Consider the following 24473-nt stretch of genomic DNA (forward strand, 5'->3'; position numbering starts at 1 on the left):
AATAATGAATTCAATATTTTATATTTAGAAATAAAATTTTAATTTTATAATTAAAAATAGAATTTATATATAAACACCTTTGTTATCCAGATTTCCGGATAGCGTTTAGATGGATATCCTCGGGGAAGCAGAATTATCAATGTCTTTCACGGTAGGTGACCAGAGCTCGCGGATGGACAGAAAGGCTTCGCCTCTCTCGTTTAGTGTCCGGATTACTCTTTCAAGCAAACGCGATACGGAAGCTCGTCAACTCTCCCGGACTCCCGAAGAGGTATCCTTCGGGGAAGCTCCTTCCAGGAGAAGCTCTTCAAGTGGTCTTCGTGGAAACAGTTCCGTGCCTCGCACGGAACAAGACCAGGCGGTCGAGTCATGGAGGAGGCATATTTGGAATGATATCCATCTGACACAGGATCCCGCCTGACACGCCCGACAGGTCAAAGCCGCACACATCCCAGCACGCCTAAGGGTACCTTTTCGCCTACTGTTCCGCTGACAACTTGGAAAAGACGGCTAACTTTGTGTATTCCCCATACTTTCACGTAAATATACCCACATAGAGTCTTGTAGCCATGCTACTACAGTAATTGTATCCCCTATTTATGGCTGGTGTAATTAAGACTCATGGACGTAGAGAAAAACCCTAATCCAAAACCCTAGCTATAAAGACCCCCTCATTTTACAATAGGAGGGACGGCCAACAAATCACATAGCAAGAACTCTACTAAAATCTCTCTAGCTTCATCTTCTTCAAGAGAACCCGAGAGAAACACTATGAGTGTGTGAAGTTCTTGCACATCAGCCATCTTACTGTAATTCTTTACAAGTATAATTACATCGACTCGTGGACTAGGGCTTGTTAACGCCTGAACCACGTAAAAACACTGTTTGTTTAGTTACATTTCTGCACTTCTACAGTTCTTATCTTTTTATTATTCTGTTTGTATTCGTTTCCGAAAAACTCGGTAAACAACCTTCATTAAAGGTTACTAAAAATATAAGCACCATAGCAACAACGTAATCATTGAAAATTCTTTCATATAAATGATAACCAAGCATTACACAGTTCTAACTAATTAATGGGGAATTCTCCGATGCACCCCCAAAAAGGGACACACCGGTGCACCCCTAGTGTTTTTGGCTTAGGAATTATTTTTGCTAAAAAAATTTTTATGATCGTGTATATTGTAGTTATTTAGAGCATTCTTCAAATTTTCAGAAAAAAACAGGTTGTTGCACACGTGACTAATTTTTTTATGCGCGTGGAAAGTAACATTTTTTAACATTATTTTTGGCACTGTAAATTATTCGGAATTTTCTAAAAATTTGTAGTGAGCTCTAAATAACTAAAATGTACATGCTCATAAAAAAAAATTGCCGAAAATACTTCTAGTGCCAAAAACATCAGGGCATCGGTGTGCTCATTTTAGGGGGTGCACTCAAAAATTTGACTATATATATGTTTATTTACTTACTTATTTTTCTTCTTCCCGACGATGTTGTGCATATCGTACGATAAAATTATACTACCAGCATTTCTTCTCAACTCAAAACGTCAATTCCCAATAAACATTCTACTTTTTTATGTAACTCATACCCCCATATTCTTAATCACCATTCTCACAAGTGTACATCATACATCTCATGAAAAATACTACCATTAACATAACATATTCAGATCATTCATTACCAAATATAAACTCAACCTAATTTATGAAACTTAAGATTTTTAATTCCTCGAGAAATAATAATATATCACTAATGGTAGACATGGAAACCTAGAATTTCAAAACATAATAAGAACTTTACCAAAATCTTGATATGTCTTTTTCTTCCTTCCTCTATCTCCTTCTCTGACTCACCCTTCTCAGTTTGTAAAAGAAACAATTAAAATGGCGATTCTCTTTCTTCCCTCTCCTTTTAAAATCATACCATTTCAAAATCTAGCAACTGTCAATTAAAGAATTACCCATATAACCCTATCACTTAATCAGATCAAGCCTAAGCCTTAATGTCCTTTATTGTCTTTTCATTTTTCATCTATTTTAATAATAAACTAATTCATTAAACCATAATTATAAAATCAACCCCTTAATCTGAATAATTGGACAAAACCCCTAATTATTACATTACTTAACAAGTCCTATGGGCAATACGAGTGGACTTAACCAAAATATTCACACACATGTAATTTATTCAATTAATTTACCACAATACCCTTATATAGAGAGTCGGATGTTACATCTTACCTTACTTTGAGACAAAAGTTGTGTGGTAGAGGCTAATTTGTTGAGCGTCTCTGCAACGCTGAAGAGAAGTTAGCTACCAAGGCACGGGAAAGTAGAACTTGAAGAGACACATGGACCAATGGGAATAAGTCCTCTTAATTTACTTTTTCTTATTTTCCTATAAATAGCTAGTTAACTAATTGGTTGAGGGACATTTTTTCAGAGATTTTCTTATTGTAGATTCTTTATCTTTTCAAGTGAATTAGAGAGCGAATTTTCATTTGAGTGTCGGAGTGCCTTTTTGCAAATACCTTTCTGAGTTCATTTTTTATTTCAATTCAAGAATACAATCACTAGTTGGGTTAGCCAACTGGGTGAGTATAATCAAACACAAATTTATTATGGGAAAAATCGAGTTATTCTCTAAATTAGAAAATTTTCATTCTCTGGAATTTTATCGCAAACACAGAGCTTTATGTATATGGCCACTGATTATATCCACAAATTGAAAGTGGCTAAACAATTCAGGTCTGCAAGTTGTCAACCAATGCTTGTCAGGTTTGTAGATAACTAAAGACTTCATCAACCAGTCTTTCACAATGGTCAACCAACTTCATCCAAATCCAGTCAATTTTGTTACCTACAACCTTATTGAGGGAATTCTATAAATTCTTAAGTTAGGTATTTTAGAAATAAGATAACACACATTACATTTAGAAAACATTGAGAGAGATTTTAAAAATTCCATCTACACTTTTTTGTATTAGCTTGAGAGAAACTAAGGTTTTAAAAAATATAATTTTTATTTAATTAATTAAAATTTTAAAAATTAAACATAAAATGTGTTTGATAACTCTATTTTTATTTATTATTTTTTTTTAATTTTAATTAAAATTTATTAAATTTTAAAAATAGAATTTTTTCACTTTCAAATTTTTTTTAAATAGTTTTCAATTTTTTCTTTCTTTTTTTTTCTTCTTTTCTTCAAATCAACACCTTATATTGTTAAACAAAAAATAAAAATTATCAAACGCGTTTAATATTTTTTGTTTTTAAAAACAAAAAACAAAAATAGTTACCAAACATATTTTTATTTTTTAAAAATAAATAAACAAAAATAAAATTATATTTCTATTTTTATGTTTAAAAAATTCAAAAACAAAAATTTTACCAAACAAACCCTAAGATTTTGTGATGATTACTTTTTTAGTTTTCATAATGGTCTTGTAAAAGGGATTTCCAGCAAATTAGATGTAAGATCGTTTATGATTCGAACCAAGTTTTTTTTTTCTTTTTTTACTAGTTCTTTGTGCTCGTGCTTGGTTTAGGCCTCAATTTTAGAACATTTTGCCTTTAAAAAATATATAAACGCACTACATGCTTACCATATCATGCTAGTTGAATTTGTCAAAAATAATTCTATCTACGCGTTGTTGCCTCGTAAATACAAAGATTAAATAGAAGTATCCGCACATAAATATACCGTCTACTAAAGCAGAAACGGTATTACAGCTTATTGGCATGGAAACAGAAATCATGTGAGAATAAATAACTGCGCCTAAAAGAAGGGAAAAAAAACATTTTTTTCTGATGTAAGAATAAGTTTTGTCCATTCCAACAAGAAGCTCATCCTGAGTTTTATTAAAATAGCTGAAAGCGATGGCCGAAAATAGCTTATTAACATTGGACTGAAGCTTTTGGCAAGAGTTGAATAATCTGAACTAGCTTTGAAATCATCGAGAGCAACCGGTTTTAACAAGACCAGAAGATTATGAACAAGCTCGTATTTACATTTTATGCCACAGAGCACTATGCAACAGCTTTAAATGCAGGACCTAAAGGTCGAGATCAAGGTTATTTAACACCAATCTATCGTAAGTCTTCTCTAGTTATATAACTTCTGGTTTTCTCATATTAACTGTGGTAGTGATTGTGATTATGCTCTCATTGATACCAGCTAATGCAGATGTTCCATGCAAAAGTCAATCTCATCGATCTCCTTTTATCTCACATGTACAGAGTGGGGTTGGAGAGCTTTTGTATCGAAATGCTGCCAGCCTTAAACTATATGGTTCGATGGCTACTCTACGCGGATTGCAAAGTCACCGACCCAGCTGCTGTTTTCTCATAGTCCAAGCTAGCTTCTGGGGTGTCTTCTTCACTGGGTGGAACAAGCTGCCAAAAGAGTGGTAGGTATGTCTCCCATTCCTTCAAAATCGTAGAGCCTTTGCTACTACCAGTTTTTTCCTTCACCAAATAATGCAGGAAATCAAATTAGTATTTTAAAATGATTGAATGATGAGATAAAGCAATGAAGACGCATTAAAAACTGATTCTCAATGCAATTAATCCATATCACTTGTCATTTGAATATGAATCTGAAAAACTGTAGAGTTTCAAATACTGGAGTCACTAAGACTGATTTAAATAGATAACATTAAATGGCATGTGCATATGCGTTTAACTTGCATGCACATCGCACAGTTGATTTGGTACACTTACAACATGGGCTTCGATAAGGTTCTTCAACTGCATTTGCCCGACAGGGGCAGTCACTCTTTGGATCTTCACAATCTCCCTATTTATCTGCACACATATTTAGAACATATTACTAGAGATGTAAAACATTTAGATGAAAGAAACATACATTACACAGAATGCAAGTAATGCTTAGACAGTCATTCAACTGAAAGACGTAAAAGTTTGGAAAAAAAAAAGTCTTCAAATTAACAATCCCGCCTATAATGTACAAAATGCTTCTCAGGAACCAATAGGGGCTGCTCAATTGGTTAAAAATTTCAATCAGTGTTTGTGTGTGCTTGTGTGGGAAGGGAGAGATTCTAATCCTAAGGTGGGTGGGTGTGTGTTTTTTCTTTGTATCTGGTCAGCTTTTATAAAATTTAAAACATTAATTTTAAAGTCGAAAACAGGAAATGGAATACAATTAATGGAGAGAAATTTTGTTCCTGTAAAACTAGTCAAATAAGACCTATATAATAAGAATCAAAATTATCCAGGACAAAGATAGAGACAATTAATGAAAACCCCGTGTTAAAATGAATGTGAGCTACGAAACAACTAAAAGAATGTTGAAAGGAGGGGTAGTAGTACTACCTACTAGCTAACGCAACTGGAAACGACAAAATATGTAAGAAAAAGAAGATGAAGAGGAGAAATGTGCACAAACCTTGGGGATAAGAGTATCATCCTCATCAAGAATGTATGCCAAACCACCAGTCATTCCAGCAGCTACATTTCTTCCCACTCTGAGGCAAGTCATATATAGAAGTCAGTCACATTTCTTTAACTCATTTCTTCATATACATTTTTAAAGCTTAAATGTGGCAGGCGACAAGACAAGTGAACTCACTTCCCAAGTATAACTACACAACCTCCAGTCATGTACTCACAACAGTGGTCTCCAGTTCCTTCAACCACAGCTTCTGCAAGTGAGTTTCTGACAGCAAATCTCTCTCCAGCTTTCCCTCTTACAAAAACTTGACCACCAGTAGCACCATACAAGCAGGTATTCCCTACAATAGTTGCTTCCTCAGGGATAAAACCAGTATTCTCCACTGGCGTTACGACCAGCTCACCTCCCGCCATACCCTAGGCATTTATTTGCCACCAGCAGATTTTTATCAATAAATGTTTAATATAAGCCACACAAATTGTTGGATAACCTTTCACCAGAGCAAAAGTTATGATATGATTGGAACATAAAATGTGTAGCTTCTGCAATACCGAGTAAATATCTACTCGGAAAAACATTAGCAACCCCCAAAAATGATTTAGACTCAGCACAACTGATTAAGTATTTCAAAGACTTTGCAACAGAGAACTGCCAAGGATGCTAATTGAACAAAACTTTAGTGGGATTTGCTCAAATTTCTTTTTGATATAACCATTTTTTTTTAACCAATTTTAAAAATTGATCAATAATATAATTTCTCTTTGTAAAATTTTAGCAGCCCTTAAGACGTTTCTACTTAGCACAGCTTAGCCAGAAATTAAAACTTTGGTAATTCAACTGCCGAAAGATGCCTAATTACAAATTAAAGAGTTAAAATTTAAATCAATGCTAGCTTCCAGATAGATAATCAGCTTAAAAATATAGTCCACTAAAATGATTAAGATCATTCTGGTGTTTAGTATGCGAGAAGCTTTATCAGGCATACCTTTCCTACGTAATCATTGGCCTCTCCAATGAGGCGAATGTTCATTCCAGGCGTCAAGAAGCATCCAAATGACTGCCCTGCACTCCCTAAAAATCTGAACACAACGAAAAGTACTGATTTAGCTTGGATCTGGACAAATCAAGACACCCTTGAGAAAAATACACTTGCAGCAAATTAGCAAATCTTACGTAATGTTTAGCTGCCCAGCAAAGCCAGTATCACCATATTTCTTCGCAATCACCCCCGCTACCCGTCCACAAACAGCACGATCAACATTGTATATATTTATGGACTTTTGGACCACCTTTTCATTCTCAATCGCATCTACTATCTGCACAAACACAAACAATGTTCTATCAAATGGCTACAGGAAGCAGCAGCTAGCACAAATAAATAGCAGAATCTTTTTGACAGAAACAAGAAAAGCTTTGTTGATCTAACAAAACAACATGAATACTAATTGCCATCCATTTCGTCAAGTGATAGATTGGGATAGAAGTTGATTAAAAAAATCGGAACTACACAATTAATAGTTGAAAGAGCATGCATTAGTTCTCAAGAATCTTTCACCTGTTGATCTGCTAATAAAACATCATCTAGAACAGGACCATTAGAATGAACGTCCTGCTTTCTAATTTCGGTACTGCTCAATTTTGGCAACCCCACATTCTGTAATCAAGATGAGAAGTCAAATAATATATAATAATAACGAAATATGGACATGCTGAGAAAATGAAAATTAGACCTACCGAGAGAATATAACCGAGATCAAGATGCTGGGTTTTCACCAGAGATATATCACGTGGCCTTAATAAATCTGACCTTCCAATTATATCATCCAATTTTTCATATCCTAATTGTGCCAAGATGCCTCTTACCTGGCAATATAATTTAAGAGTTAAGAACAGCAAGATAACCTTTGAGTGGCTAAGCCATGAAAATTGGATATAAATAACTACTAGAAAAAAGCATTTATGGAACTGAGGATAAAAACAAAAATAACAAACCACATTACTGAACACACACACACACACACACACACACGAAAGAAAGAGAGATAAAGGAAAGAAAGTACATAAGGCACAACATTACCTCCTCAGCAACATATAAGAAGAAGTTAACAAGATCGCCTGGCACTCCAGGAAAGCGAGCACGCAGTTCTTCTCTCTGTGAATAAAAAATACAAAAGGGAATAAAATAGCGCCTACTCCAAACAGAAAGAAATAATAACTAACAATTGAAGTACCTGGCTGGCAACACCAACTGGACAATTATTCGTGTGGCAAATACGGGCCATAACACATCCGGTAGCTATCATTGCCACAGAACCAAAGCCATATTCATCAGCACCCATAGCTGCAGCCATCATAACATCGACCCCACTTTTTAAGCCACCATCAACTCTGAGGATAACTCTTTCTCTAAGGCCATTTTCAATAAGTGTCTGTACAGATATTTCAAATGTTAAAAGTACTCAGAGAGGGTCTCCAAGGAAAATATACAATAAAAGAAATCAACAGTACTTAATTATTTTCTTAAATTCAATAACCTGGTGTGTCTCTGTAACTCCAAGCTCCCAGGGGCCACCAGCATGCTTAATGGAACTTATAGGGCTTGCCCCTGTTCCACCATCATGTCCTGATATCTGTAAGAGTAAATTAAAAAAATTTGTAAAAGGCCAAATAAGAGAGGGAAAATTAGAGAAAAATATCAAAATTTAGCAATTGTTCTCTAATGATCTCCCATGCCAAAAAGTTTGTGAAGTTAAAAAAATAGAAATATAATTAAATAAAAAAAGTACTTCACAACATAATAAAATTACAAACATGAAGTACATGCATAATATCCAAACAGTCATTTCTTATGTTGATATTATTTTATAACATATGCCTGCTGGCCTGAACCACACAAGAGAGAAGAGAAAATATATTGAATAATAAACATGTACCTGTATGATATCAGCATTACCCTTAGCAACCCCAGAAGCAACCGTGCCAATTCCAGCTTCTGCCACAAGTTTTACGGACACCTTAGCTTTCGGGTTCACCTATTCATTCAGCATACATTAGTATATCTTTAACCAGAATCTAAAAAATATCTGTCAATAATTAAGGAGATTTAGTTTGCAGATACCTGGTGCAGGTCAAAGATCAACTGTGCAAGATCCTCAATGGAATAAATGTCATGATGTGGAGGTGGAGATATAAGTGGGACTCCTGGCTTAGAGTTCCTTAACCTTGCAATATATGCACTAACTTTTTTACCAGGCAACTGGCCACCTTCACCAGGCTTTGCACCTTGAGCAATTTTGATTTCTAACTGATCAGCATTAGCCAGGAATGTTGGTGTGACGCCAAAACGTCCAGAAGCAACCTGAAGATGTAATAAATTTTGATGAGATAATGATAATAGAAATTGCAAAAGTACCCCAAACCACTTATTTTTTAGGAAAAAAAAACCCATTGTGGGAAACATGTATCTCAACAATCTTTGTTTCTTGTAAATTTCAAAATAAATTAAACATGGTAAAATAAAACTGCAATTGGTTGCTCAATAAATTAGTAACATATTAAATTAAGAACAATCTAGAAGATAGAATTCAAGGTGATGACCTGCTTGATAGCACTTGTAGCTGTGTCTCCGTTTTGAAGACCTTTGAGATGTGGAAGTGTGGGAGAGTACCCATCAACAACATCAGTAAGTGGCTTCCAGCGAATAGGATCCTAATCATTGGCATTCCATTAAGTTTCACATTTTTACAATATTTTTTCATGGTTGTTAACAAAAATAGAAAGACAGAATCTTTACATCTAAAAGGACTTCAATTAAAGTCAATAATAAAGGTGAAACAACCTACCTCGCCACCTTCTCCTGAATTAGATTTTCCTCCTATTCTGTTCATTGCAATGGCAATTGCCTCATGAGTTTCTCTCGAAATAGCTCCAAGTGACATCCCACCTGTGCAAAACCGCTGAACAATGGATGTAGCAGGCTCAACCTTTCCCACTGGAATTGGATCACGATCACTTTTGAACTCAATAAGATCTCGGAGAACCTATTGTTAAATTAACAAAATACAAGTTACTCAAAATTAAGGATTTTTCTAAAAAATGAAAAGATAGAGAACAACGATACAAAACAAATGTCTGGTTTGATATATAGGTTATGATGGTATTGAATTATATATAAAACAATGAGGGAAAAAAAATAAGTGAGTTGATCATTTGCCAACAATAAATTATGAGAAAACAAATTGAATAGACTTTTTTCCCCATGATATAAATGAAGATTATCCCAAGTACTTCAATAGGACTAAGTTATCCTGTGGTATGTGGATTAATTAAGTTGTTAGATTAATTTTACCAATATACTTTCTAATTACATAATCAAATCACATGATATAAACTATTCAATTATACTTTCCAAACATGATTATAAATGATTAAAGAACTCACATTCACAGGTCGATTAGCCAAGTGTTGTTGATAGACTGAAAATGCACTTTCACTCTTTTGCCGAACAGCTTTGTGGAGCAACTTTGACATCTCAGGATTGTTTCCATGATACTCCCCTAGTAAGTACACATGCCAAAAGTATTATTAACAATTACATCTCCATAGTAGTTGCATTTCAAAAAAATTGAAAACTGTATTGTCATTAATTTCAAAGGTTGAGTTGTCATAACTTATTAAATATTTTTGATAAACTATTAAAGTGGTCAGTACCATTGAATAAAGATCAAATGGTTAAAACCTATGTAACTATCTATGGGTAAATATTGACATAACGAGTACTAAGAACAAAAAGTTCCCTCAAACTATAACTATGTTTACGCATCAGACAACACTAAAACTACTATACACTTGATGTATTAATTACTACTGGAAAAAAAAAAAAAAACCGATCTAGAAAGATGATACCTCCTGGTCTGAACTGTATAAATCCAAAATTCTCTAGTCTTTTAGCTGTATCCTCCGAGAAAGCCTTTACCCAGAAGGACAAAGTCTCTCTTGCCAGCTGCAGAATATGTTGAGAAATAAAAAAAAAATTACCAAGCAGTGAATCACAACACTTAATTTTAAAATTAAAAAAGATAAAAATAAATAAATAAAAGCTAATGACATGATGATCTAATCTCATATTGGAAGTCATTGCATATTCATCTACAATACCCTGGTTCTGAACATTCTCAGTTGTAGTAAAACACACTCAAAACAAAAAAAAAAAATTGAGAATCACTGTCATAGACTGTTACAATATTAATTAAATAAAAATGTAAAATTGCTGTTGTCTGCCCTCACCTCATCAAATGTCAGTCCACCAATACTTGACATACTGCCACGAAATGAAAAATCGACCACCTCTTTCCCCAATCCATAAATCTCAAAGATCTGTGCACCACAATAACTAAACACAGGAAACTGATTAGTTAATTAGCTAATGATGTAAGAAACATTACGGAACGGAAGACAAGTGCAGGTCTAATCTAGAAAATTCAACTAAAAAACAGATAAAAATAAGCCCTAAAAATGTTGGATAAAAACCAAAGGAAAACAAAATACCTTGAAAGCAATGAGATGCCCATTTTGGAAAGAATTTTCAGAAGACCAGCTTTGACAGCCTGAGATTCCAGAGGTTGTCAATCAGAAATACTTGACGTGTCACTAGTTAACATTTTCCAGAAAAAATGTGGTGTACGAAAGAGTTTAAATATCAAAGTTCAAGGTAAACAAAAGCAAACACTTGAAACAAATGTGATATATGTTAAGGAAATCAAGAACTTTAAAAAAAGTATGAAAGAACTGCAATTAATTCTTAATTATAATTTTTTTAAAACTGACTTCCTCACCTAAGCCTACAATATTCAAGGAACGATACACTAAAACAATTCGCTCATGCTTGGACATTCATTTTCTGTTGAGTGTACGTGTGCATGTGTGCATGATTGTAATTGAAAACTTTTTAAATGTGGAAACAAACAAAAATATGCATTAGTCATAACTTAATATTCAACAAACTTTCCCCAGTAACTAAGTAAACCTTGATAATGCGCATGCCTCCTTCGCTCCTTCCAGTCGCCAAACCTCAATCAAATTAATTTCATTTGCTCTAAATTTTTCAATCTCATAACATTTATTATCACGAAAGACCAGAATTCTATAAATAATTAGTGGAATACCTCGATTTCTTAAAGAAAGACATACTGCAAATGTGCAATGTAACTTGTAATGGAAACCAAAATCTAAATGTCAACCCAAAAGAACATTTATAATTTGATCACAAAAGCAAAAAATAAAACAATATTTGCTTTCCAAAATCCAATAAACTAACCTTGCAGTAGTTCTTTTGAGCCTGTTCAATGGTAACAGTAGGCATCTTTCCATTGCGCATTAAATTTACTGTTTTAGTACTCAGACGCCACTGCCGGCTTGTCTCTAATGCCAAATATGGGCATATGGCACTGATAGATAGTGAAATTATAATGTTATGTGCTTTTGAGATGAAAACACAGGTAAAAACTGCTATTGTAACTACTATTGCTAAATGAAAAAACAACTAATTCAAGAAATGAAAACAGTAGTTAAAATGCAAGCATCACAGAGTAAATGGAGATTGATGCAGAATTTCAAAATGAACAATACCCTAGGAATAACCAATTCTCAATAGACATGGTTTAAAAGATGAAAGTTGGGGTACAGTATTAAAACAACAGTAACAATTTCTAGAATTATGCGTAACCTGTGACTCCATACTCTCTCAAGTTAGACTAGAAAACAGGTTTAAAATCTAGAGAGAACCCTCCTAAGCATTGCTAACTTACAGTGATATAATAATATTCTAAGATGATTATAAGCTACGGAAAATAAACATAAATAGCTATGAATATATAAACCTTTCTTGATAGTAGAAAAGAACAATTCACATGAAAATTATAATCACCAACTCCATTTTTCTACTATAAAAGACCAAAAGTGGTAGAAGATATAAATTTATATAAAAAAATAAAAACTGAGTGCGGCAATACTGTCTTGTATCAAATGGAACAAAGAAAGGAGACTGAGGACAACCTTGCACCATATCCAATCAAGCAGGCAAAGTGATGAGTGCTGAAGCACTGAGCAGTGTCTGCCACAATAGAAGCTGATATTCGCAAACCATTTTGAATAAGATGCTGGTGAACAGCTCCAACAGCCAGAAGAATTGGAATTGCAGGGCGAGTTGGTTCCTGTAAATGAAATAAAAGCACATGTCAATGGAAAGATATCTAGAACACAGTACAGCAGAAACAAGAAGAAAAAATTATATAACAATAAAACTATTAAAAATAATAACAGTAACAATCAAGCAAATGAAAATAATAACACTTAAAAAAATTAAATAATGAACGAGCAAAAAAGGACAACCAACTTGGATAAAGAAAATCTATCAGTTTTATTGATGTGAATAAAAACAGAGAGAATATATAACATGTTTCTTTGTAATATGGTATTCTACCACGAATTTGTGGAAAGTGGAAACTTAGAAAAAATATAGAGGGTGTTTGGCACCTTCACTGAAAAACTGTTTTTTTGTTTTTAAAAACTAAAAACTGTTTTTTGAAAACAAGTTGGGGGAATTTGGCGTTGTTTTCATAAAACAGTTTTTAAAAATAAAGTTACAAAAATCATAAAATTTTGAGAACAACAAAAAGTTGTGTTCTGTTGTTCTCAAATTTTTTTTATCTATTTTTTTTTTCTCACATCACTTTTTTAATTATTATTATCTAACATCATTTTCCCTCTCATTAATTTATCTCACATCACTTTCTATCTCCTTATTTTCTCTCTCTCCTTACATTTTCTCTCTTCACTTTCTCGCTATTTTCTCTCTTCTCACTTTCTATCTTTTCATTTTTTCATTCATTATTTTTTATATACTTATTTTCTCTTACATCACTTATTATTTCATCATTTTCTCTTTCACCACTTAATTACTATATCCTCACTTTCTCTCTCATCACTTAATATATCCTCATTTTCTCTCTCATCATTTTTTCTCTCGTCATTTCCTCTCATCACTTTTTCTCTACTCACTTCTCTCTCTTCACTTTCTTTCTCATCACCTTCTCTCTCATTTTTTCTTGAATCAATTTCACTCTTCTCAATTTCTATTTCTTCAAATTTTCTCTTCTTACTTTCTGACTCCTTATATTTCTTCATTTTTTCTTTCAAATTATTTTATCTTATCTCATTATTTATTACAAACTTTTAAAAGATTTTTTTCTTTGTAAATATATTTTTTAATTTTTTATTTAAGATTTTTAAAAAATAAAACTAAAAAATAGTTTTTAGAAAACATTAACCAAACACCTCTTGTTTTTTGAAATCTACAAAAACTGTTTTCTGTTCTCATTTCTAATAACACAACTTTGAAAACAAAAAACAGAAAACAATGTCAAACAGGCCCATAGTTTTCACAAATTTTCCATTTGATTGTTTAACATTTGAAGCAACATCCACATGAAGCAATTAATGGCAAGGTTTAGAAAATGCCCTTCATTTTTTATACACATTTATCTTCAATTTAACGTTAAAATAACAATAAAAAATATAATTTTATACTCAAAATTGTCCCTTACAGAAACAGAATAATAAATCAAATATGTTGCAGAACCTCAGCAATAGATAAATTCCAGATGGTTTCAAAATGAAGATAATTTTGTTCTTATTTAGTTTTCGGCAAAAATGTTGGGTTTGAGGTTTGTTTCTCATTACAGAAGTATTTAAAAAAAGAAAAAGAAGAAGAAAGAAAACAAAGACAGAGAGAGATAGAGAAAGAAACAGAGGGAAATAAATAAAAATAGACTGAAGTTAAAATGGTTCTTACCAGCTCATCAGATCGGTCAGAGAGAACAAGCAATTGGGAGCCATTTCGCACTGCTTCATCAGCAGCTTCACAAAGCTTATCCAATGTTCTTTCTAACGAACCTTCTATCCCTTTACGAATATCATAAAATATTGGTAAGACTTGGGGTTTTAAGAGAGAGTCCTTCAGCAGTAACTCAAGCTCTCCTTCATTTAGTACAGGGCTAGACAGGATAACCTAGCACAATTAAATGAACGATGCTCAATCTCATGTATAGAGCTACTGCATTTCTTTCTTTTCATTGGGTACAAAAACAGTCACAGTCACCATGCAGTATGGATTAAGAAGAAAAAGAGATCCTAAACAAACCTGTGAAGCATTTTCAGGTCCAACCTCCAATATATTCCCTCTCTTCCCAACATTGACTTCGAGTGACATAACTAGCCCTTCTCTGAGAGGATCAATAGCTGGATTTGTAACCTACAAAGATAAAAACAAATGATAAATGAAAAGTCACATACATGGGATATTCAGCATCATGGGGAAACCAAATCAAATATGCAATTGGCAAAATTATATGGGGAGAAAGACACCAGGGATCCACCAAAAAAGTAACAAAAAAATCCAAACATGCATTAGCAAATACAAACAAATTATACAACATTCTGCCAGTTCTAATAATCATAGGTTAAAATATATGTGTATATAAATATACCCTACATGTATCTATATACATATACATATATCCCTAAACCCATCGGAAGAGGAAGACCTAACTCCTAAAAGTGAGAAGAAAAAAATAAAAGCAAGGTAAGGAGAGAAAAGCTAAGTGTTGCATTGTTATAAACTTAAAACTCATAGTCCAACCCTAATCTTTTTTTAGTAAAAGCCTGCTATGACACTAAATCAATCTGAAGCATTCAATGTGGCCAAAAACTTTCCTCAAGAAAGCAAACCCATCTACAAGGAAGCTTTCCCTTCTTACTTTCACAATCCCTTTAAAACTTCCTATCAGCAGAGAATAACGAGATTGATAATATATCCAAGTAAATGATATGAGAGATCTCCAAGAAATGTCTTCAAAAATTATTGAAGCAAAAAAAATAAATAAATAAACTTACCTATAGTAAAATTCAATAGTTCTAAAAGAAAATCAACTACATCAGCTTTTGGATACAAAAGAAATACCTAATCATAATTCATAGTGTTCAGTAATTTTTAATTAATGGTATAAGAAAGCATTAGATTGAAATATCATCTACAAAAAAATAAAGAAAAAGCAAACCTGTGCAAAACGCTGCTTGAAATAATCAAAAAGCATGTGGGGTTTCTGGGATATCACTGCCAATGGAATATCATCTCCCATACAAAATGTTGGCTCCTTCCCTTGTGAAGCCATAGACTCAATAACCATTTGGACATCCTCGCTAGAGTAACCAAATGCCCTGCTCCCATCATGAGTCAAAGTTAAAACCACTCAAGAAGCATAACATAGGAGATATTGAGCAAATCATACACTATCACAAAATATCAAAAACCAGTGTCACGTTCTCGTCATTAAAAATTTAGCACTCATATTTTTACGCCACTTATTTATGAAAAATGATGACACATATATCACAGCTGTACACTCATTCAATTCACCAAACTTCTTTTCTTGATGATAATCATTCAACAATTATCTGGCATACTATTTTTTATCAGATCCATCTACATAGTACATCCCAAGCTCCATTAATAAACTCAGTTTTGACGAGGCAAACTTGTGGAACTAACAGCTATTAAATATCCTTGGTCATTTGAGAAACACAATATATCAAGCAGTTCAAAATCTCAGCAAAAGGTATTATCGAGAAACGCAAAGATTATACTCTATTTTATAGGAATATTCCTTCTATTCTTTTAACATTCCATGAAATTTTTTAAAACACCAATAGGTATATTTATCTACACTGCATATTTCAATTTGTCTTTAAATGAGAAAATTCCCTATATACTCCAGACCTGATTGGTCAAAAAAAAATCTGAGGTTCATTGTTTCACTAACACGATAGGATGCCCCAAGTAGAAGATGTTTATTTGAAAAAGAGGATAGTTAAAATAAATGAGGTTTCAATCATTCATGGCCGTATCAGTTAACAGTTAAATATTTTTTTCCTTTACAATTATTAGTATGTAGTACGTACAATAGCTCTTTTTCTAATTATTATTTTCATTAATCAGCAGAACGGCATGAGTCTCTAGGATTTAAAAAATAAAAGCAAGCACACGATATCTTTCACAAAATGACTAACATATTAGGGACATTTGAAAATAGCTAATGGCATAGAGAGCTTACTGTTGGCGTCTCAATATGGCGTCATTGTCCATTTCCGCAGCTGAGAGAAAGTTTGCAGGCTTCAAGGATCGAAGGTTTTCCTTAACCCACTTTCCATATGGATTTGACAAGGCAACTCGCTTTTTAACTTCTGTATTTTCATACACCTACCATTTAAAAAAGCTAATGATTTAGAACAGCCTAGAGGGCCCTCTAGTCCTCCTGAATACAATAAAAAAGTGTAGTATGCAAGTAAAAAGCTCGTCAAATATCAAGAAAATGTGAGTACAACTTTGTAAAATGGAGAACCAAATTTGTTGTCTTGTGAAACTAATCACAAACCAGTCTCTCAACCCAATCAGCACTCATCACTTAAAAGTTATTTTTGCTTGGTCATAGAAATGTTAATTATCCCATTGGCTAAATGAATTTTCCCCTTTGGAATATCCTCAAAGACAGAACGCCCAACCTAAGGGTAGCCAACAAAATGCAAATGGATAACTTATTTCTTAATTAAAAAAAAAATCCAAGTTGCAGTGAGGATACTGTAATATTTTAATATATCACTAGAAAGGAAGAGATTTAAAAATCATACAGACAGATATACATATTCAAACTATTTACAAATTAACCCTCTATAGAAAAGTTTTCAAGTATTTAAAAGAAAATTTTCCTTTTGAAACTGCCTTAAACCAATACAAAAAGAATAGTACAAAAAAACCAAGCAATATAACTTGACAAACCTGTCCGTTTAACAAATCCACAGTTATCATCATTCCTGGACCCAGACGACCTTTCATTGTTACTTTGGACTCATCCATAGGCACAACACCAACCTAAGCAACACAAATGAAGTCTGAAATCATAACCACATTGAAGAAGGCCGGAAGATACAAGCTTTAGACTCCAAAACAACACCAAATTTTATCCAGTGAGTGGTGTAAACAAATAATGCTGCAGCAAGCAAATCATCCTACCAAAACTGAATAATTGGAAAAGGACTCCAATGAAATATATTATTTGATGTAAATTGTAGGAAATATTATTCGATATCCCTTTTAGAATGGGAAACCTAGCTGTATATTTTGTATAGTTTCCATATTTAGATTATTGTAGGTTTATTTTGTTACCTTATTCTTTGCTGTAATTATGCTAGGATATTTGGTATTAACTACCAAATATCTTCTCATTCTCTGTACAGTGCCTATTTAAAGGCATAAATCTAGTTCAATAAAATATAGAAGCATTATTTCCACATAAATAATGCACAAAACGAATAAAGAGAAACTGCCTAATTTGTTTCTAACAGAAGAAGTTAGAATTTCTCATCACACACTTCGATCTAAAATATATATGCTATATCCTGACAGGAAAAATTATTATGCTATAGAAAAACCAACTTCCTTGCCCCAAGCCATTAAACCCATTAATTTGGGAGCCACAATTAATAATCATACAGTAAGAGAACTCGATAGATGAGGTAAATACCAGATAACAATGAAATACAGAATACTCTATTATAAACAAAGCCAATACAGTTGCCATCTAGACAATAAACAAAAAGGTATAATCAAGAGATGTTCAAAACCAAAAAAGTCCTAATTACTGACATTATGACATACATCCATCATATTTAACACACCATTCATAAATATTTTAAGAGGAAATAACTAATGCACCTGAAACTTCCTAAATATTTGTTATATTTGAACATTAATTGGCAGAAAATATTGATATTCAGATTTCAGAGTAACTATGGCAAATTAATTTTAGAAACAATTCAAACACAAGATAATCCTGAATTGGGAAAAACAAATGGTCCCTTTAACACACGACAGATCAGCATCTCAGTACATCATCAAGTTCTTAAACCTAAGCCAAGCCTAAACACCATCACAAGCTTGACTGTGTAACTAAAACATACATAACCAAGTTCTTTAGGCTTTATGTAAACCATAGGAAACCTCTTAAGTCGGTATATGAAAGACATTTGTGTGCTAGCCAACTCTAAAGGATGACATTTCATTAAAGAAATTTAAGAAATAAATGAGAACTAAACACACCTCAGATGCAACATAAACAACATTGTCTGATGTCCGCCAATACCTAGCTGGACGCAATCCATTTCGATCAAGGCAGGCACCAACTGTTTTTCCATCACTGTTTAATACATATGGTATACAATTATCATAAGTTAAACCATGCAGAGAGAGAGAGAGAGAGAGAGAGAGAGAGAGCATTTTGAGTTTTATGTATAATATTCACTTGATCACTAAGGACCATGATTGGGAATATTTGATTGCCTCTCTTTAATATCAAAACTGACACTATGAATGATCTGGTCAACTGGCATGTCTCCAGTACCCTACAATACTCATTATGACCATTATCAAACCAGACAATATTAGATGACTACCATCAGCAGCTTATCAAGATTTACTTAAGAAGAATTTAATGATCCTATTAACAGTAATAATATAATCACAGTCATAATAAATAAAGACTACCACTGAAACAAAGCTATTTTCTATTTTCTGGAATTTGAACTTGACTCTGTCAACTACTTTTAACTATATAGAATTAAAGAAGATAACTAGCTAACTACTGATCATTTTAGATCACATGTAAGAATGGAACAAAGAAATTACCTGAATAATAGTAAAGCAGGTCCATCCCAAGCTTCCATCTGACCCTTGTAATAATCGTAAAAGTCAACCGCCTATATCAGAAAGAAACATATAAATATCCTCTGCTTGTAATAGTTCTTTACATAACATGAATGTTACTAATCAAAAAGTAAAGCAACTCTAAATCATTAAGTCAAAACTGTCCTAGAATTAATAATGTGACAAGTTATTTAATCCTGGAAAATATCACTAAAAGACTACAAGGGAGTATAAATAATGCTGACTTGGAAACTATGGAGAGATATCATGAAGTTCACAGATTCATGGAAAAAGTTCAAGATAGACAAAGTTTAGGAGGTTAAGTACTTAAAGAATGAAACCATTTTTTGTAAGTTAAATATACACAAACTTTAAATAGTAATCCAAAGGAATTACACATCTATAAATGCAGAGAAACAACAATGTACCGTTGATTTTTCATTGCAGTTTCATGTCTGAAACAAAATATCAACTCAAAATACCTCAGGTAAGTGATATCATACTCAATTAACGGATCTCAAATTAAAATACCTCAGGGTACTTGATTGTCAATGTTGGGTGATTTTTATATGCCTCTGGTACAAGAATCATCAAAGCCTCCTCAGGAGTACGACCACTTTTTATCAGCAACTGAAAAGAAAAGAGAAAATAATGAAGAGCAACACATAATGATATCAAAATAATGATATAAAGTAGTCATCTTGAATGAAGTTAAATGAAATTCAAGCAAGTTGACATTCGCTCCCCCACCCCACATCCCCCAGAAGAAAAACTGTTTATAATATGTTCATTTGTATAACCATATCCTATAACATACACAAAACCACAAACTAGAATAATAAAATGCCTAAAATCTCTAGTGAAGTATATTCTCAGCCAATAATGTAAAGATTCTTGGAAAGCAAGATCGTGATGTCCCAACAATAGAGAATGGCTCCATATTAAAAGTCATAGCTATGATGTTAAAACAACATCTTGGTGTGAAAGGTGCTCTTTCTTAACATGATATATATGGGAGAAGAATAAATTTTGAAAGTCAATCACCCACCACTACATTAATGATGAAGGACTAACATTTAGTTACACATTTCCTATGAGAGCATAATATTGCAAAATTAGTTAAAAATATTCTCCACATCTGGAACAACTTTTAATACCATCATTAGTTTCTATTTTATCTATAACTTTCTTGATATCTACATCCAATGTATCTTTATTAATCAGCACTCAACAAATAATTAACGAAACATCAGTATAAAATTGGATGATGCATACTTCCGCTGTACTGTCAAGATTTGCGGAGTCTGATGCCTTGGGGTTGCCAAATGGACGAATTTCATTTTCTCGACCTCGCCATACGGGAGACTTCAATGAGGATTCTCTGGATTGCATCCAGTTCAAGTTCCCCTGTATATAACTGTTGTGTCAATGTAAAGTTTCTAGTTGAAATTTTACAAGCAATATAGAACATGTTATTTCAGTCTACCAAAAGTGAAACAAAAATAACCTGTATGGTATTAATCTCTCCATTATGACCAAGTAACCTCATTGGTTGAGCAAGAGGCCATCTCGGACTAGTATTTGTGCTGTACCTCCGATGATAAATTGCAAAAGGTGATTTATAAAGATCACTTTGAAGGTCAGTATAAAATAACCCAAGAACTTCTGAGCGAAGCATTCCCTTGTAAACTATTGTTTGATTGGACAAAGAACAGAAATAAAGTTCATTTCCCCAACTTTCTGATTGTGCTGCTTTTTCAATCAATTTCCTGCATATGTACAACTCTCGTTCAATGTCATCAACATTCTCCTCTTTAACAACTTTTACAAATACCTGCTGTATGTTGGGCATGGTTTCTTTAGCATAGTAACCAACAACAGACATATTCACAGGAACAGGCCTCCATCCTAGCACTTCAAGACCCTCTTGTCTTAAAATATTGACAATAACTACAAAAGCAATCAGAACTTAATGGTCAAATAATAGACAGTATGCAGCACAAAATATAGATAATTGCTACAGTAAGAACCAATAAAACATTGGTACATGGATTGTGTGTAGGTAGAAAGAAAGGTACAAATGAAAAAAGGACAATTAAGTACAGAAATAAGTTGCACTAAAAAATGTGGGGAGAGAGATAGTAACAATAAATTAGATAAAAATAATCTTTTCTACAAATATAAAGCTGCACATAACTGCAACTAACACTAAATGCACTTAAGTGGTAAGCTATTCTTAAACATGTTACAAACTAAAATTAAAATCCTTTCTTTGTTCACCTATTTCCTGCTTTCAGATTTCTTAACTAACTAGCCATGACTAGTGGAACATGGGAAAAACTGTTAGAAGGTACATATATACACCAGTAGACCGGCAGGCTCTTAAGCCAGTATATCATCTAAACTTTCCAACCTTGTATGTATATAATTTTAAAATACTCAACAAAACCAGAACCTTGTATAAATCAAAACACAAAGCACTTAATGTAATCCTATGCTGTTTAAATAACAACCTTTTTTTACTTCTTTTACAATGTCATCATCTTTTGGGAAGAAAACCATTCCAACCCCAGTGTGCAACTTATCGAACAAAGGAATCCCTTGACTGTTAGCCCAATTGTTGAATAGATCCCATGGAATCGAAGTCATCACACCTGAACCATCACCAGAGTCATTATCTGCTCCACAGCCTCCACGATGCTCCATGCAGCCAAGAGCTGTAAGAGCATCCTCAACAATTTGGTGAGAACCTATATTATCCAAATTGGCAATGAACCCAACACCGCAAGCTCCTCTTTCTGATAATATATCTTTCAAGTCTGCAACCTGCTAAGTGTAAATTCAGGTCATAATTGCTCAAGTGAAATTCTAAAGAAAAAAGATGGATGGGAAGGTTTCTAATCCTTCTCCCCCGCTTAGAACAGTAAGGGTTAGTAGCATGCTCATCAGCACCTGACACTGAGGTGTGGATCATCCAACATGCAGCAAAACAAACAAGGGAAAATGAAAAGGACAGTAGGAAAAATTAAAGTCTAGATACACCAAGAGTTTTTAGTTTTCCTTTAATAAGAAACAAATTTTATTGAGCAAGAAAGAAGACTGCAAAATAAATAAAAAAAAAATTGTTATCTCAAAATCCTATAACACTGTTACTCACTAATGTATGATCTATAACAGCAGTGTTGGATTTCTAAGTTTATTTCTTTCTATTTTAAGGTCTTCAATCCATTACTACCCTAACAAACAAATATACTTACTTCGATTTGGTTGGAAGTGGAACTACCATTTTTTGTCACTTCAAAGTACTAAGCTTTACACTTCTCTAAATAATGCTCTGCTTAGAGAAAAGCCAATGTTCACTAGATAGAACTGAGCTTAAGATTGTCCAAACAGGTGGAGAGAAATTTCAAGATTACAACTTATTCAGATTTGAATTCGACGATATTATATAATATAATGTTTTGCAAGCATTCCAGTTCATAGCTTACTTTGATCAATCCGAAAGTTTTTGAAACAAGGTCTAAACCACCTAGCTCCTGTATCTCTATAACATTAAAAAGCCTACCCGAGTTTGAAAGCTTTGTTTGTCAAGTATCTCAGAAGATGGTGCCAAAACAAGAGAGGAATAAGGCTTCACCAATTCAATCCCTCACGGCCTCACCCTAAACGACATTCGCTACCACATCAAGCTCAACACTGAAGCTTCTGGTAACAAGTTTAAAAGATACTAAAAGGAGTTTTTCTAATTCTTTATTTTTATTTTGTAAGGGAATACTAAGGACGCGCTTGGTCCTTCTGTGAAAAACAACATGCATCTAATTTCACCACACGATTACCCCAAGAACGACAAGTAGCTCACAAGAAAAAGAAGAAAAAAAAATCTAATTAAACGGAGTAAAACAGAGTCTAAAGTCATTTCATCCAAACACGGCCTCTGCCATTACCATTTCACATCCAAAACTTATACAGCAAAACTCAGAACCCGATAAAGGTCCCAAATCAATTACAATTAAAAATCCAACCTCTCAACCAATAATCAAAACAAACACAATACATACCTTCGGTTCCAAATCCGAACCACCACGCGACTGATCTAAGGCGACCTCGCTACGTTCAAGATCAAGAACCGCTTTGACCGATGATGTTCTCCTCCTGCTAGCTACAGATTGAGGATGAGGAACACTACTCGGACGATTCACCGAAGCTCCCAATTTCCTCCGAGTCCGGTTCGATTTGCAGTACAAGCCGACGAAATCGACGAGAAACATTCCATTTTTGAGCGAAGGATAATTAGGCTGAGTGGCGTAGCATCCACTAGAGTGAAGCAACTGAGAAATAGAAGACACCGATTGCGCCGCCATGGCCGGCGGCAGATAGCTAGAGAGCGAAAGTGAAAGTGAGAGAGAGAAAATGGAAATGTGGAGGTGAATGAAATAAAATGAAGATGATATGAGTAGAAGATAATAAAGAAAGAAAGAGAGCCTCTCACTGGTCTCCTCTCTCTGGCCTCTTACTAAGTTACTAGTACTACTATTAATATTTTTCCATTCTTTTATTTCATTCAGACTCTTCCACTGACCCTTGGATTTTACTCCTCTGCTTCGCGGCTCCATTGTAATTCGTTTTTGCCGTACGATATAGATTGACGGTCTTGATTTTCCGATAATCTTGGAGGGCTCATTGAGGCACACGTGGACTAATTTGTGTGACGGGCACAACCTTTAATTTTCCCACACGAATATACGCTAATAATTTTAATTTCGTTCCTGATTTGTCTGTGAGTCACTTTGTGTAGTAAATAATAAATAAATATTTTAGTGTTGAAAATGATGGTTGGTGATGGTCCCAATAATCATATAATTGGGTGAGCTATCTCCAATTGTACGTACCGTGAGGCGTGAGCTTCTGTTTGTACAGTTTATATCATTTTTTTTCAATAATTGTTTTTACAAATTCAATAATCTTAATATTACCTAATTATATTTTTGTATTTTTATATAAAAACTTGCTAGAGTAAAAAAAATTCTAAAAAATTATGAAAACAAGATAAAATAAATTATTAAAATTAACTAAAAAATAAATTAAAGAATGTAAAAAAATATTAAAAAATGTTAAAGATAATTTAAAAAATAATTTTATTTAATTAATGGAATGCCTATATATATTCTTAAGTATTTTAGCAAACAAAATTTGGACAAAAATTCATTTTAATAAGAAAGTAATATCAATTTATTAACTTGAA

At 33.4% G+C, this 24473-nt stretch overlaps 1 protein-coding gene across 1 annotated transcript; it reads right to left on the reverse strand.

The window, feature by feature from the left end:
* Window positions 1-3790: 3790 nt before the first annotated feature.
* Window positions 3791-23738, reverse strand: LOC133823332 (ferredoxin-dependent glutamate synthase 1, chloroplastic/mitochondrial). Its single transcript, XM_062256006.1, has 33 exons — window positions 23290-23738; window positions 21745-22057; window positions 20739-21181; window positions 20507-20638; window positions 19763-19861; window positions 19214-19284; window positions 18629-18725; window positions 17309-17401; window positions 16587-16732; window positions 15534-15693; window positions 14618-14728; window positions 14270-14485; window positions 12472-12629; window positions 11735-11864; window positions 10966-11024; window positions 10705-10810; window positions 10324-10420; window positions 9859-9974; window positions 9261-9458; window positions 9016-9126; window positions 8537-8776; window positions 8352-8450; window positions 7953-8048; window positions 7650-7847; window positions 7496-7570; window positions 7153-7281; window positions 6974-7072; window positions 6592-6734; window positions 6404-6497; window positions 5596-5834; window positions 5413-5491; window positions 4728-4811; window positions 3791-4472 (listed from the first exon to the last, which is right to left on the reverse strand). Exons 1-33 carry the CDS (start codon window positions 23590-23592, stop codon window positions 4311-4313), a joined length of 4896 nt encoding a protein of 1631 aa, XP_062111990.1. The 5' UTR covers window positions 23593-23738; the 3' UTR covers window positions 3791-4310.
* Between the last annotated feature and the right edge of the window lie 735 nt (window positions 23739-24473).

The sequence above is a fragment of the Humulus lupulus genome, chromosome 3 (genome assembly GCF_963169125.1).
Source record: "Humulus lupulus chromosome 3, drHumLupu1.1, whole genome shotgun sequence".
Lineage (NCBI taxonomy): Eukaryota > Viridiplantae > Streptophyta > Magnoliopsida > Rosales > Cannabaceae > Humulus > Humulus lupulus.

What these genes read in the sequence shown, in the direction of transcription:
- LOC133823332 (XM_062256006.1), bottom strand. Translation starts at nt 23,592, where the DNA reads ATGGCGGCGCAATCGGTGTCTTCTATTTCTCAGTTGCTTCACTCTAGT. An exon ending in TATACAGTTCAGACCAGGAG is followed by an intron (nt 9,975 to 10,323) that starts GTATCATCTTTC and finishes TGTACTTACTAG; the next exon opens with GGGAGTATCATGGAAACAAT. An exon ending in ACCTTATCGAAGCCCATGTT is followed by an intron (nt 4,473 to 4,727) that starts GTAAGTGTACCA and finishes TATTTGGTGAAG; the next exon opens with GAAAAAACTGGTAGTAGCAA.